The sequence below is a fragment of the Rhamphochromis sp. 'chilingali' genome, assembly GCF_963969265.1.
Source record: "Rhamphochromis sp. 'chilingali' genome assembly, chromosome: 3".
NCBI lineage: Eukaryota > Metazoa > Chordata > Actinopteri > Cichliformes > Cichlidae > Rhamphochromis > Rhamphochromis sp. 'chilingali'.
This window is the reverse complement of record NC_137931.1, coordinates 5,592,747-5,605,690: the sequence shown is the minus strand read 5'-3', so window position 1 is coordinate 5,605,690 and position 12,944 is coordinate 5,592,747. Positions and strand designations below refer to the sequence as shown.

Sequence of the window (12,944 nt, the reverse complement as noted above, 5' to 3'; positions counted from 1 at the left end):
ATTAAGAGAAGGGGACTCTTCTGTCTGTCCTTATTTTAACAGATTTGAGGGAGCTTTATTTGCAGTGGACTGATCAAGAACAGGAAAAGCCTCGTTATTATGAGCATCGCTACCAGCAGCAGCCAGCTGTCAACACCAACAAAGAGGCTGAAAACAGCAGCGTCCCACAACCTGGCACCTGGGCACACTGTGATCTGAAGAGACACAACAGAAAATAACATTATCATCACCGTCTGGCCTTAGTGATGAAGTCATGTGATCTGTGCAGGATGCCTATAATATGTTATAATTAACCCTCCTGTTATGTTGGTTTCCAGGAACACCAATTATGCTCCTGGGTTAATTTTAACCTGGGCAAATTGACTCATCCAAAAGTGTCAGAAACACTGGCATTGATTATTTTACAATTTTCTTTTATAATTTTGATTTTATTTGTTCGTTTTCTGTAGTGATGCAGATGACATGTGACATCTCTTCTGTTCTGGGTCAGTCAACATAACAGGGTTAATTTAAAATCCAAAGGACTGAGAAGCACTTAGAACTGGGTAGGAGTTTTGTATCATGGGCAGGGTTCTTCCTGGCTTGGCATGAACATATGAATAATAGGTAAAGTAAAATTACGGAAAAAGCGGTTCTGGTAGCTAAACGTCCAGACTGTCCTGTAATTATAAAAATATAATTTGTGTTAATTATAAGAAAGTGTATTTTTTTGCTTTTCTTTATTAAAAAAACAAACAGAAAAAACAGAAACTTTTCTGTCATTTTTTACTTCATTACTTCCATGTAGCATGAATGGAAAATTTGTGAAACGTATGAAAATTCAGTTAAAAGTCCAAAATTTATGCCCTCCTTCACAATTTCCAAAACTATCCAGTGCAGTGGGGCCAGATTGGAGTCTTTTGTCGGCCGAGGTGTGGAGGTGGTGAGTGACAGGAGAATGGCGGCTAAGCTGTCATCCCTGTTGGACAACGTCTCCCACCCCATGCAGCAGACTGTGACAGCACTGAGCAGCTCCTTCAGTGGGAGACTGCGGCACCCACGGTGTGGGACGGAGAGATTTCGCAGGTCTTTCCTCCCCACTGCTGTCAGACTCCACAACAAAGACTTTAACTGAACAAACACACACATCCACACATGTGCAATAACACTAAGTGCAATAATCCTTTCTGGCATCGTTGTATTTTTACTCAGTTGTATATAGCATTCGTATTCTATTTTTATCTTATTGTATATTTTTATTCTATTTTATTCTACTGTATATAGTATATTATTTTATTCTATTCTGTACAGCTGTGTACTGTATTTATTCTTATTGTATTCTAATTTTTGCGTCATAACTTTTGCACTGTCCACTTTCTGCTGTGACAAAACAAATTTCCCACGTGTGGGACTAATAAAGGTTATCTTATCTTATCTTATCTTATCTTATCTTATCTTATCTTATCTTATCTTATCTTATCTTATCTTATTATAGCCGCGGGCCTTACGTTTGACATCCCTGGTTTAGAGAATTTAATGAACATATCTATCAGATTTGACAACAAGGCTGCCAGACTCAGGCCAAGTTAGAGTCTTTAAACCCTTTATTCACAGTTTCTCAAACACTGGTAGGAGACACCCAAGTCACGTGACCACTACTAATTGAGGCTTTGGCGTATTTTGCGCCAGTTTGGACACTTGACTGCTGTTGCCTGGACTGAAACAAACCTGATGACACGTCAAACTCCCAAAACCTTTAAAGTCCTCAGCAGCAGCAACAAGCAGATTGTAGGCTGTGAAGTCAGTGAAACCCACAGTACTCACAGTACAGTGATGGACGATGCGCTTTTAATCCACAACTTTCAATATTGGCAGAAAAAAGAGGAACAAGGCTGGTGAGAACTTTGAAAAAAAAATCATACACAAAGCGGCAAAAATCTCATTTTTGATTAAAACCTTTAGACAATCGAGACCTTGTTACTCTACTTCCCCTTATTCATCTTATTTTTTATAAGCAGAATTAGCTACAATCATCTATTCACAAGTCCAATCGTGTGACTTTTATTCACTTACTTCCGTTTTTATTCTTTATAACCAGCATGTTTTGTGTTTTTGTCTTTAGACGGCATGTATGACATAATCTGCTGCCAGGTTAATAAATTGCTATCACTGCAAAACGAGGAATCCGCGGTGGAATATGTAATCAATAATCAATAGTTGCCAGGATCACACCGCTTCTTTCACAAGGATTATTTTGAAAACACGCCACCACGATGATCCCAAACAGATCCTGGAAATGACCGGTTCTGGGGGCGGATCGGGTCCGCATCGCTTCAGGTTTCATGATCACAGTTCCCAGGATCACACCGCCTCCTCCCTGATTCAGAAGACACCATCTGATTGGTATGTAGATTCACGTTTATCATCATCTTTTTACTTTATGATTCTTTTATGGATCACATGGACTTTATTAATCATCATCTGCTGTCTGATAGCCTCACTGCAACTTAAGCCTCGTCCACATCCACACTGCTTTGGGTGGGTCTAAACTTTGTGATCACAGAATCATTGTTTTTAATACGCGAGTGTAAGAAAGCGATGCAAATCTATCAACGTTATGTGTGCTGTGAACCCCGAAGACGAACGCGGTCAGTATCCATGATTGCTGTGATAAAGACGAGCTGAAGAGAGAGTGGGTGAGCTGGGCTGACTTATAACAGCGGAAAGAGAGAGAGAGCGAGAGATTCCTCTACTTTAAATAATAAATAAATAATATTAAATACAAGAGACATTTTCAGCTCTAACCACAGTCTGGTCTATTGTTCTTTGTTTTTTGACTTTCACTTTCTGTTTGCTGCGTTTGGTGACGTCATCCTCACTCTGCATAGCCAGAAATTGAGGCAATATTCCTGTTGGAATATATTTTATTGATAACCAAAAGGGAAACTTAAGAATATGCTAGACAGTCTGGATTGCATCAGGTGGCTGGACATTTGCCAGCTTTCTGCTTTGTTTGCAGCTGTTTTTGTTTTTGTTTCATGTTTTTTGTTCATTTTTTTGTTCTGTTGTATTTTTTCACGTCATTAGAAGGCCTATTATGTGGGATGGACATTCATGTATCCCTGATTTGGACTGAGTAACTGTTTGGACCTGAATGTGATGAGAAGAGTGAAGAAGATGTCTTCTTCTTCCATTATCACCGCTGTGTTTCTGCTCTGCTGCTTAGCCAACGGCTCCACAGGTACAAACACAATTTAATGAATCTCATCATTAATTCCTCAGGCTTTATTAAAGGAAAAGTTCATTTTAACTTTTCAAATCGTTCTTTAAGATGCCACTTGTGATTGGCCAGATGTTCTATGTGATTTAGTGATCGTGCAGTTTTATTTCTATATTTCTTTTTTTCTTTTTGAGGCTCTCGGTGGAAATGCATTTTACCATCAGAAAAACCTAGAATTTAGCAATAATTACTGAACTAAAACATCCAAAAAGTTTTTACTGGTCCTTTACTGGGGGTAAAACTCCACGAAAATGTTGTATTTTACAGTCAATTTAAAGGCTGATTTTGATATTTTTTGGTAGTGGCGCTGAAATGGGAGCGGCAAATGAACTCAAGGAGTTGGAATGATACATGAAAATGAAGATTTCCTTATTCTCCATGAAAATATTAACATTGTGCCTCATAACAAGGTGACAGATGTAACTGCTAATGTCCTTTGATTTCCTTCACAGAAAATGAAATTGTTAAAGTTGTTCAGCAACTGAAAAATTCCAAAATGTTGATTCTGTTCATCTGGACGTAGCGTTTTCAGTGGGAGAAACGTTTCATCACTCATCCAAGTTAGTTCTTCAGTCTCAGATTTGTTACGACCGAGAGGACCAGGCTGTGTGTGTGGACTCAAGTGCAGACACAAAGGAAGGCAAACTGATGTGAATACAGTGCTTTATTTACAGTGACTACTTTAATTACAATGCAGGGAAAATATGTAGGCTATGAACTGTGAACTAAGAAACCTATGAACTGTTAACTGTGAAGTCTAAGACTATGAAACATTAAACTCCAGCTGTGTGCTATGACTAGATACAAGAGTCCATGAACAGATCCTGGGAAGGGGGGGGGGGGGGGGGGGGGGAGGAGCAGTAGGTGCACAGAGTCACTATAATTCAATTCAATTTCTTTATTGTCCCACAAGCAGGATAAAAATAAACAGAACAATAATATAAAATAATAATGACAATAATAGTGATAGAAAGTCCAAGGACAGTTATTTGCCATTGAGGAGACAAGACGCAGTAGGGATAAAAGAGACCTGGAGTCTTTTAGTCTTCCTCACAGGTACTTTAAAACGGCGGCCGGAAGGCAACAACTCAAACTCACTGTGAAGTGGATGGTTCAAACAATTAATAATAGAATGAGCCTTTCTAAGCACATTTCTATTGTAAATGGCCAAAAGTCCATCTTGCCAGCGCCCTGAAATTTTGCTAGCAGTTTTTACCAGAAGTCCGAACCGATTCTTATTCTTCACCGTCAGGTTACCAAACCAGGCAGCGATACAAAAGGACATCACAGATTTGATAAAACTTCTATAAAACAAAGACAACATCTGAGATGAGACATTAAAAGATCTCATTTTCCTTAAAAAGAACAGTCTTTGTTGAACTTTTTTAGTAGTGGCATCAGCATGAGATTCAAAACACAGTTTATGGTCAAGTACCACACCTAGATATTTATAACTCTCAACGATCCCAATATCGGCAGTTTTAATGATAGTGGGTGATGAGCTATAAGAGGACTTCCTAAAATCAATAATCATGTCTTTAGTTTTTGACACATTAAGTGAAAGGAAGGACTCATCACACCAATTCGCAAAATCATCTACAACCTGTCCATGGCCTGACTCGTCCACCACTAGAAGACTGACGATCACTGTGTCGTCACCAAACTTCAGGATGTGTCTGTTTGTGAAATTGCTGCGACACTCATTTGTGTACAGAATGAACAGAAGGGGAGAGAGGCAGCAACCCTGGGGAGATCCAGTAGAGGAGGAGATCACATCAGAAAATACATGATTCACCCTCACGCATTGTGACCTATTAGTCAGAAAGTCTGTCACCCAGCCGACCAGACTAGTGTCAAGCTTGAAATGATTGTAAAGCCTGTCAGCAAGTAAGAAGGGTTGAATTGTATTAAATGCAGATGAAAAGTCAGCAAATAATAATCTTGCAAGGGTGTGAGGGGCCTCAAGATGCTCATACAAGAGAAGCAGGAGTGTGACAGCAGCATCCTCCACACCTCTCCCTGAACTGGAAGGGGTCAAGATGGTGTTCAACATGCATTAAAATCTCCTTCTTAATTATCTTCTCAAATGTCTTCATCACTAAAGAAGTCAGAGCCACGGGCCTAAAATCATTCAGTGCCTTAGGAGAACTGCCCTTAGCAACAGGAACAATGACAGCATGTTTCCAAATCTTAGGTACTGTCTGTAGCTCTAAAGAAAGTGAGAAGGTATAGTGAAAAATCCCACTCAGCTGATCAGCACAAGTTCTCAGTACCTGTCCACAGATGTTGTCAGGTCCAGGACTCTTACTCTTAGTGTGTCTAAAGAGATTAGCCCCCTCTCATCAATACAAATTGATGGGGGAGTGATGGTCTTTTCCCTCAGTGTGCTGGTCTGCCTAGAACAGTCAAAGTTCTCAGAACGAAGGTAAAAACTGTTAAGACTGTCTGCCAGATGTTTGTCAGAGGTAAACCCCTCTAAGGTAATATTACTTTTACCTTTCGTCTGTAGCCCTGCCATTGTTTTCATACCAAGCCAAGCTCTTTGGAGGTTGTTACTGCTGAGTTCTGCCTCAGTCTTATTTCTGTACCTCATCTTGGCGATCTTTATTACAGCCCTCACGTCCTTCCTCAATATTCTCATAGTGGGAACGTCTCCCTCGTTAAAAGCAATTTTCCTTTTAAGAATCAGATCCTTAATATCTTTAGAGAGCCACGGTTTGTTATTAGGGAAAGTCTTAAATTCTCTGACTGGAACCACAGAGTCTTTGCAAAAAGAGATGTAGCTACACACCACATCGGTGAGTGCATCCAAATCAGAAGTGCTCTCTTGAAACACGGACCAGTCAGTGCAATCAAAACACCCCTGAAGGGCAACACAACTGTCTTTTGTCCAGACATTAGTCCGCTTCACACAGGCCTTCTCCCTCCTAATCACAGATCTGTAAGCAGGGAGGAGGTGAATAACATTGTGATCCGAAGAACCTAGCGCAGGTCCGGCCACAGACTTATATGCCCCCTTAATTGGTCCATAATACAAATCCAGCGTTTTGTTATTCCTTGTAGGACAAGTGACATATTGAAAGAAATTGTTCAGTGATTTCTTAAGATTACAATTGTTAAAATCACCGAGAATAAAATTAGGAGCATCCGGTGAGAGAGTCTGCAGATTGTGTACCACTTTAAAAATGGCGTCGGCAGCAACTTTAACATCAGCTTTAGGATGAATGTAAACAACAGTGACAAAAATTTGAGGGAACTCCCTCGGTAAGTAAAAAGGCCTGACAGATACTGAAAGGAGCTCGATGTAAGGAAGACACAACCGCTCCCGCACAGTAAAGTTATTACACCAGCCCTGGTTGATATACAAACAAACCCCTCCTCCGTGAGATTTGAGTGTTACTCCACAGTTCCGATCCAATCTGACAGGGGTCCCAAAGCTCTGATTCGCAGTGAAGTGTCACTGTCCATATCGGTCAGCCACGTCTCGGTAAGCGCCATCAGACAAGCCTCCCTGTAATCCCGTAGATGAAGCACATTTCCTTGTAATTCATCCGTTTTGTTCCTAGGAGATTGGACATTGGCCAGAATCATAGAAGGCAGAGGAACACGATTCTTCCTCCAAGTTTTCTTACACGGTGACGCACGCCGCCTTTCTTTCCACGTTTTCTCAAGCGGCAGGGCTTTCCAAAATTAGTCTTTGACCGGGCAAATAAATCCTCACCAAGAATCACATCTGTCCGAGCATTAGAAGAGTCGTACATAGACAAACAGGACCACTGTAATCCAAGTAGTTCCTCGCGTGTATAAGTGATTGTCAGTGAGAGTGAATGACTCCAGGTGAATATCGCCAACAACAATAAAACTAAGGTGTAGAAGATCTCCATCTCGGCAAAAAAAACTTCATAAAAAGTTAAAACCACGGTTAAGAACAGAGTTAAAACAAAGTTAAAAAGAAAAAGAAAACGCCAGTAAACACCTGCTGCAGGTCGCCACAAGAGCAGCGCCCCCTCACCACAGTGAGTCCTCTCCAGAGTATGAGGCGTGTGAGGCTGAACCCTCTGCCACTTCTGATGGTGTGAACGTGGAAATAGAAGAGATAGACAGTCAGTGGAATTCCAGTGAATCACGGCTGGTTGATTAAACTATCATTGTAATGGCTTACGCGTTGCAGGCTAAGGGGGACTAGGGAGGAGAGTGTCCAAAGGGTCCGGGTGAGTAGTGGTCCAGAGAGAGTCCAACAGTCCTGGCAGGCAAGAGAGGTGCCACGATGAAGGGAGTGAAACTAGATAGCTGAAAACCTGCATCCAGGCAGAGATGCGTATTGTTCCAACTTGTGAAGCCAGATGACCAGGCGGATAACTATGACAGAAAGAAAAGACTGTGAGTAGAAATAAAAAAGTTACGGTATCTCACAAGAGCTTGCGGCCTAGCACTAACGCGAGTTAGCTGAAGGTCTGGCAGAGGTCTGTTGGGAGTGCTGGTTTTAAATGCCGGTGACTTGATTGCAGTCAGGTGTGAAGGCTGATTGGAGTTTCCGCCTGAAGGCGGAGCCCAGCAGAGTGGAAAAACTCCGCACTTACCCGGACCATGACATGGTTACTGCAGGTTTCACCAACCTTATAAGCAGTAAAGTTGCACAATAACTGAAACTAGCACCACTGAATGAACAATGGGCTGTGAGGTCAGTTCCTTGATCATTAATCAAAGTCAAAGTCAAGTCAAAGTCAGCTTTACTGTCAAAGACCATATATTTACAGTCATATTTTGAAATGACTGTAAATATATGCCCCCATGGCCCTCAGTGTACACTAAAACATCTTTTATACACCACAATTCAAAACTACACAATTATATAAACAGCGGTGTCCAACACAATCCTAGTGATTGTGGGCAAGTTCATGTGCAAGTGGGGGTGGGGCAGTCAGGGAACAGGTGATGGGGGAGGTTCAGAGTTTTGTATGTCTGGGGAATGGGGGGGTTCAGAGGGGAGAGGTGAATGCAGGTCTGGAGTTCATGTGTGTGAGAGCAGGGAGATAATTCAGCATCCTGACAGCCTGACAGGCGAAGCTCTCTCTCTCAGTCTGCTCGTTCTAGCCTGGAGGCTCTTCAGTCTCTTTCCTGATGGCAGAAAACTGAAGAAGCTGTTGGACGGTTGAGTGGAGTCACCTGTAATGCAGAGGGCTTTCCGGATGAGGCAGGTGCAGTAGATGTTCTGGAGGGAGGGAAGAGAAGAGAAGTACCAATGATCCTCTCCGCTTGCTTCGGCAAGAGCCATACCACACAGTGATGCAGCTGGTGACGATACTCTCAACTGTGCCTCTGTAGAAGGTGCTCATAATGGGGGTTGAGGCTCTTGCTCTCCTCAGTTTGCAGAGGAAGTAGACTCGCTGTTGGGCTTTGCTGACCTGTGACGCAGTGTTTTTTGACCAGGAGAGATCTTCTGAGATGTGCACACCCAGGAACTTGGTGCTGCTTACACTCTCCACAGCAGCACCATTGATGGTTAGTGGGGTGTGCAGGGAGTGAGTTCTCCTGAAGTCTATGATGATCTCCTTAGTCTTCTCCACATTCAAGGAGAGGTTGTTGTTGCTGCACCACTTGGCCAGATGGATAACTTCACTCCTGTAGTAGGTGTCATCACTGTTGCTGATGTGACCTGCCACAGTTGTGTCATCTGCAAACTTGATGAAAAGTATATGAAACGTATCTACTCCGGATGCCTCCACGCTTACCTCTCTTCTGTTTCCTCTCGAACCGCCTGAGACTTTTCCACTATGGGCGAGATCTAGTAGCAGGGGTTGCTGATGGTAGATGCCTCTGAAGCAGTCTGCAGTTCCTCAGTGTAATTCGTAGCTCTTCCATGATTGAAAAGTTCGTGGATTTGCTTTTCTTGATTATGAAAAAAAAGCATGCAACTGTATGAACATTGTGTAAAACAAGAAAAAGAGCAAAAAAAACACGGGGATACTGTTTTGTCAGGAGAGAGAGCAGTCGCTGTGTGCATCCACGCTGCCATCTTGATACGAATTAATATGCAAATTCTCATGACCACTGGTCAACAACCACTGATCAATGGCCATGAGTACCATTCACAGAGAGTTGGGAATGAAATACATTTCAACTCCTGTTGTTTTATTCTGAAGCTGATCCAAGTGGCGTCTGGATTCCTGTGGTGGTGTGTATACCACCGCAGCATTGCCTGTGGGCCGTAGTTCAGCAACTGAAAAATGTTTTTTGCATATTTGTCTTGTCTTGACACCAGGTTTTCATTCACCTTTTTAAAGATAAAACATGTAATAATTAAAAATAATAATTTCCTTCAGATTTGATGAACTGACACGTGGCTGTTGAGAGCTTTTCTAGCATGACTGTTCTTAATTTGTCATGAAATTCCTCTTTATTTCTTTGTCTTTCAGGCTCTCAGGGTGATTGTGTGTACGCTGCAACAGGATCAAGCTTAACTGTGCCACTTAGATATGAGTTGAAGGAATCAGATAACCTGAAATGGTTCAAGGACACAAGTGTAATTTTTTATCGCAGACGGAAACAGGTGATCATGGGGAAAAATGATGCTGTTGATTCAACTGGATCACTAAAGCTGACACAACTCACCAAAGACAAGTCAGGACGATACATCCCAGAGGTTACCAATGAAGATGGAATAAATGTGGGAGATTTACAGAGTGTGCGTTTGTGTGTATTAGGTAAGTAACAACATATTATACATACATTTTTCTGGTTATGTAAATATGCAAATATATTTCATAACAAGTGTGTTGATGGATCAGAAGCTGTTTAATTTTTACATTTTTGTCAACAGAAAATGTTTGATATTAATATAAAGTCACTGTTCAGTTTGGTTTTGCAAGTTTTATGTATTTATTTTTATTAATACATCATTAGCAGAAGTTCATATAATGTTATTTATTACATTTTATTACCTCAGACCGTGTGCAGAAGCCCAGCGTGACGATGACGTGTACAGACTCTGACTCAGTCAGCTTTACTTGCAATGCTGGTCAGGTGAGGACAACTATGAGTCTGTTTCATTTACATTTCAGGTTTCAGGTCAGAATATTTTTCAAAGAGTTGAACCAATAATTGTGAGTTTGGAGACAAAGTTTTCGTTATTTCAGCCTCGCTGAGCTGCTGTGAGCAGCTGTTCTGTTTTATATGAGGAGGTTATAAAATTGTTTAGACATCTTGATCCTCCAGAAGATTCAACTCCACTTACTGATAAAGACACTGAAATGTGCTTAAAATGTCTATGAAACCACTAGCTCTATCGTCAGCAATACTTTTACTCATGTTTCTTTATTTTTTGTTGTATTTTCTGAGTTCAGACACACAGAGTCAGTATGTAAATCATCAGATCCTAAGAACATTCACACAGAAACTGCTGAATCCACAAGGTTTGGATTGGCGTTTCTTCATACTACACATATGTTACTTAAACCTGATCTCTGTTTAATGTTTTAGCTGAGTTTGTGCTTCTGAGAGGAACCACTCTCTTTTACTCGCCTTGATAATTGGAGCATTTGAAATGGACTCAAAGTCCTCTAAACATCTGTTTATAGAGACTTCCTTATCCTGGTAGAGATTTAACTCTGGTGCTGATGAAAGCACTTAGATGTGGTTATGAATTTTGGTTGTCAAACTGCCATTTCTTTCTTTTTGTAATGAGGGGAAGAAGTGACAATATTTACACAGATTATAAAAAGCATGAAAAAGAAAGGAAAAGCAGAGTGTGAGGGAAAGAGATGGAAAAGACTGTTGTCCATATTTTCTTCCACAGAAAGACAACACTGTGAGATTTGAATGGACTAGTGCGGAGACACAGCTGGAAGAAACAGGGGAGATCCTAATAAAAAGAGCTGTAGATGTGGTAAACACCCCTGTGGTTTGCCGTGTTTCTAACCCCATCAGCTTTGCCATCAGTGACCCTGTTATACAAAACTGCTTCACGCCCAGTAAGTATCATGTGCTATCACCTGTCCATTTTTATTTCACTCATCTCCAAATGAAATACATTTCAACTCCTGTTGTTTTATTCTGAAGCTGATCCAAGTGGCGTCTGGATTCCTGTGGGTATATTTCATATCTTATATGAAATGAGGAGCAATTAAACTTCACACAATGAACTAATTTTTTTTCTATTTCTAGTCCCACTTAAAATGCCAAATACAATTTGCTGTCATTCTTCACCATCAGATATTTGTATTTTTTTTGTGGTAATCCTTGTTGTTGTCATTTGTTGTTTCCAGACCATACAGAAAAAGCTGATTCTTTTTACCTAGAAATGCAGCCAAGGCGCAAGGTTTTATTTACAGAACAATCAGGTGTTCTGCATCAAATAAGATGCCACACAAATTATTTGTGCCTCTCCAAAAAATAATTTCTTTCCACTATAACCTAAAGGAGAATATCACAATCCTGATGCCTGCAGGCCTCACAGCAGGGGTGTATCACTCCTGCTGTTATCCACCTGGAGACAGCGTTTACACTGTAATCTGCCTTTGGTGGCTTTTTGGCTGTGACATTCAGCCTTATTGTTCTGACACACAAAACAAAATTTTTTGTGACTGGGTGGTCTGGGTTTGATTTCTTTTTTTTTAAAATCTGAGTGACACCTACCCTATGTGTTAGGTTTTAGAGTTTGTTGATTGGAAAGCAGATGAAGTTCGATTCTGGCTCATCCCTGTTTAGCTGACAGCACCACGCCAAAGCCAGCGTCTTAGTAATGGCAGATTTTGCCAGAAATGTTGAAAGTTGATTGTGATGTGAAGACACAGGATGTGTTTTGTCCTGTTTTCCTCCTTTCACACCAGGGTCAGGGCAGATGACCACTTCTCGCTGAGCTGGAGGTTTTTTCCTGTTAAGAGCTTTTCCTTCTCACTGTCACTAAAGCTCTTACTCATAGGGGGTCATATGATTGTTGGGGTTTTCTCTGTTTCTTTGGATTAGTGTAGGGTCTTTAAAATATAAAGTGTCTCGCAGCAACTATTGTTGTGATTTGGCGCAGTATTGACACAACTGAACTGAGCTCATTCTCCCTCTGACCTGCTGTCTATGCTTATTTTAACAGAGGAGGAGGAGCTTCGTTTGCAGATCCCTCAGTAACAGCAGCAACATCAGCATCAGCTGTAGTGAGCTGGCCTGCAACACTCAAATAACTGATCTCCACCATCATGACCAGCAGCATCCCAGAACCTCTGAGTGAGACAACAGAAAAAATACAATCATTATCCAGCCTCAGTGATGAGATGAAACAGTGTGTTTAGTGTGTTTACACTGACTGTATAAACTGGGTTAAATGTGCACACAATAATGGAGCAGGTTAAAGGAGATGAATCCATACAGGCAATCTAATCTAAATCTAAACAAGTGCTAATCAGTATTTGATCAACATTAATGGACTAATGACTCATGTGTTACAGTGTTTTTAAAAGATACATTATTAAAACTACATTATTCTTGGAATACTGTCGTCTACCTTATTTTCCGCACTATAAGGCACACTTAAAATCCTTTAGTTTTCTCAAAAATCGACAGCATACCTTATAATCCGGTGCACCTTATGAATGAATTCTGGTTGTGCTTACTGACCTTGAACTGATTTTATGTGGTACATGGCGCTCAAAAATCTGTCAAAAAAAGTTTTAGTACGAATATGAAGCTGCACTGC

General features: G+C 41.0%; 1 protein-coding gene across 1 annotated transcript; it reads left to right on the top strand.

Annotated features, from left to right (window-relative positions):
* Window positions 1-2,079: 2,079 nt before the first annotated feature.
* On the top strand, window positions 2,080-12,739 carry LOC308393261 (cell surface A33 antigen-like). Its single transcript, XM_080876902.1, has 6 exons — window positions 2,080-2,382; window positions 3,067-3,220; window positions 9,676-9,963; window positions 10,206-10,282; window positions 11,055-11,229; window positions 12,345-12,739. Exons 2-6 carry the CDS (start codon window positions 3,139-3,141, stop codon window positions 12,377-12,379), a joined length of 657 nt encoding a protein of 218 aa, XP_080733028.1. The 5' UTR covers window positions 2,080-2,382; window positions 3,067-3,138; the 3' UTR covers window positions 12,380-12,739.
* Window positions 12,740-12,944: the final 205 nt, after the last annotated feature.

Bases quoted from the DNA above. Each gene is read 5' to 3' on its own strand.
- LOC308393261 (XM_080876902.1), top strand. From the start codon at position 3,139: ATGAGAAGAGTGAAGAAGATGTCTTCTTCTTCCATTATCACCGCTGTG. The intron at 3,221-9,675 runs GTACAAACACAA...TTTGTCTTTCAG, and splicing joins CTTAGCCAACGGCTCCACAG to GCTCTCAGGGTGATTGTGTG. The intron at 11,230-12,344 runs GTAAGTATCATG...TTATTTTAACAG, and splicing joins ACAAAACTGCTTCACGCCCA to AGGAGGAGGAGCTTCGTTTG.